This window comes from Pempheris klunzingeri, chromosome 19 (assembly GCF_042242105.1).
Source record: "Pempheris klunzingeri isolate RE-2024b chromosome 19, fPemKlu1.hap1, whole genome shotgun sequence".
Classification (NCBI taxonomy): domain Eukaryota; kingdom Metazoa; phylum Chordata; class Actinopteri; order Acropomatiformes; family Pempheridae; genus Pempheris; species Pempheris klunzingeri.
Window position 1 is genome coordinate 122501 of NC_092030.1, and position 2500 is coordinate 125000.

The 2500-nt window shown below is 58.0% G+C and overlaps 1 protein-coding gene across 1 annotated transcript in view; it reads left to right on the plus strand.

Annotated features, from left to right (window-relative positions):
- Nucleotides 1–652: 652 nt before the first annotated feature.
- Nucleotides 653–2500, plus strand: part of LOC139218867 (apelin receptor B-like) — a 2047-nt gene continuing 199 nt past the window's right edge. Inside the window, exon 1 of the mRNA XM_070850594.1 lies at nt 653–2500. This exon is cut by the window's right edge and continues 199 nt beyond it. Within this exon, the coding sequence (XP_070706695.1) occupies nt 907–1977 (1071 nt within the window). The 5' untranslated portion in view covers nt 653–906 and the 3' untranslated portion in view covers nt 1978–2500.

Sequence of the window (2500 nt, forward strand, 5' to 3'; positions counted from 1 at the left end):
CACATTTCAGACATGTTTCAGACATGTTTCAGACACGCTTCAGACACGTTTCAGACACGTTTCAGACACATTTCAGACACGCTTCAGACATGTTTCAGACATGTTTCAGACACGCTTCAGACACGTTTCAGACACATTTCAGACACGCTTCAGACACGTTTCAGACACGCTTCAGACACGTTTCAGACATGTTTCAGACACGCTTCAGACACATTTCAGACACGCTTCAGACACGCTTCAGACACGTTTCAGACATGTTTCAGACACGTTTCAGACACGTTTCAGACATGTTTCAGACATGTTTCAGACATGTTTCAGACATGTTTCAGACACGCTTCAGACATGTTTCAGACACGTTTCAGACACGCTTCAGACACACTTCAGACACGTTTCAGACATGTTTCAGACATGCTTCAGACATGCTTCAGACAGGAGACCACAGTAGTGACCTGAGTTCATTTCATCTGCTCTCACTGGTCACACTGATAAATCCCACACAGTGAAGGAGCTCAGCCTGTTTCACACCCAGAAAAGTGACTGCACGGGGGGCAGAGAGAGAGCAGAGGGGAGGGGGGGGGGGGGGGGGGGCATCCTGGGAGGGTATATAAAGTGGGCAGAGTTCACATGAAGCTACAGATTACAGAGACAGCAGCAGTGGATGGACCAGAGACACACCGTCAGACAGAAGACAGACAGACAGACAGGAGGGCAGAGAGACAGAGAGACACACAGGAGGACAGAGAGACAGAGAGACACACAGGAGGACAGAGAGACAGATAGACAGACAGGAGGGCAGAGAGACAGACAGGAGGACAGAGAGACAGACAGGAGGGCAGAGAGACAGACAGGAGGGCAGAGAGACACACAGGAGGACAGAGAGACAGACAGGCGGACAGACAGGAGGACATGGATCCCACGGACGCCCCCTACGAGTACTATGACTACGACGAGTCAGAGAACTCGAGCATGTGTGACTACTCGGAGTGGACGCCGTCCTACTCCGTCATCCCGGTGCTCTACATGCTCATCTTCATCCTGGGCCTGTCCGGTAACGGCGTGGTCATCTTCACCGTGTGGAGGGCGCAGGGCAAGCGGCGCGCGGCGGACGTGTACATCGGTAACCTGGCGCTGGCCGACCTGACCTTCGTGGTGACGCTGCCGCTGTGGGCGGTGTACACGGCCATGGGCTACCACTGGCCGTTCGGGGTGGCCCTGTGCAAGATCAGCAGCTACGTGGTGCTGCTCAACATGTACGCCAGCGTCTTCTGCCTCACCTGCATGAGCTTCGACCGCTACCTGGCCATCGTCCACTCCCTGTCCAGCTCCCAGCTGCGCACCCGCGGCCACACGCGCGCCTCCCTGGCGGCCATCTGGCTGCTGTCGGGGCTGCTGGCCGCCCCCACCCTCATCTTCCGCACCACCAAGCACGACGCGGGCACCAACCGCACGTCGTGCGCCATGGACTTCAGCCTGGTGCTGCGCAGCAAGGGGCAGGAGAGCCTGTGGATCGCGGGCCTGAGCATGTCCTCCTCCGCGCTCGGCTTCTTGCTGCCCTTCCTCGCCATGATGGTGTGCTACGGCTTCATCGGCTGCACCGTCACGCGCCACTTCAACACGCTGCGCAAGGAGGACCAGAGGAAGAGGAGGCTGCTGAAGATCATCACCACGCTGGTGGTGGTGTTCGCCGCCTGCTGGACGCCCTTCCACGTAGTGAAGAGCGCGGACGCCCTGTCCTACCTGGACCTGTTTCCCGCCACCTGCAGCTTCCTGCGCTTCCTGCTGCTGGCTCACCCGTACGCCACGTGCCTGGCCTACGTCAACAGCTGCCTCAACCCCTTCCTGTACGCCTTCTTCGACCTGCGCTTCCGGTCCCAGTGTCTGTGCCTGCTCAACCTCAAGAAGTCCCTGCACACCAGCCCCCCCGGCTCCCTGTCCTCCCAGAAGACCGAGGCCCAGTCCCTGGCCACCAAGGTGTGAGGATGCAGCGCCCCAGTGCATGCTGGGAAAAGGTGAACAGTGCAGAGCCATGCAGGTAAAGACAGACCTGTGGCTGGCTCAGGGCTCAGCCCCCCCCCCCCGTGACTGAGGACTAATGGGGGGGGCTGCTGGTTTGGGGTCTTCAGCCTCACTTTCGGTATCTGAACTGACCAGAGCAACAGGCAGGGCAAGTCTGGGGGGTCTTTGTGGGGGGGTAGAGTGGACTTGAAGGACTCTGGTGGACCCCTCAAGGATCATCTGAGTTCTGGACCGACCCAGAACCTCTCTCAGGGTGTCTGCCCCCCACCCTGTTTTCATTTGTGAGCACTTGAGGTGTAACATACCCCCACCCTGCAGCTCTGTGGTATCTGGACAACCAGCAGTGTTACGTGTGTGTGCGTGTGTGTGTGAAGTGTGTGTGTGTGTGTGTGTGTGAAGTGTGTGTGCGCGCGTGTGTGAAGAGTGTGTGTGTGTGTGTGTGTGTGTGTGTGAAGGGTGTGTGTGTCCCTGAGAGGTGTTGGAC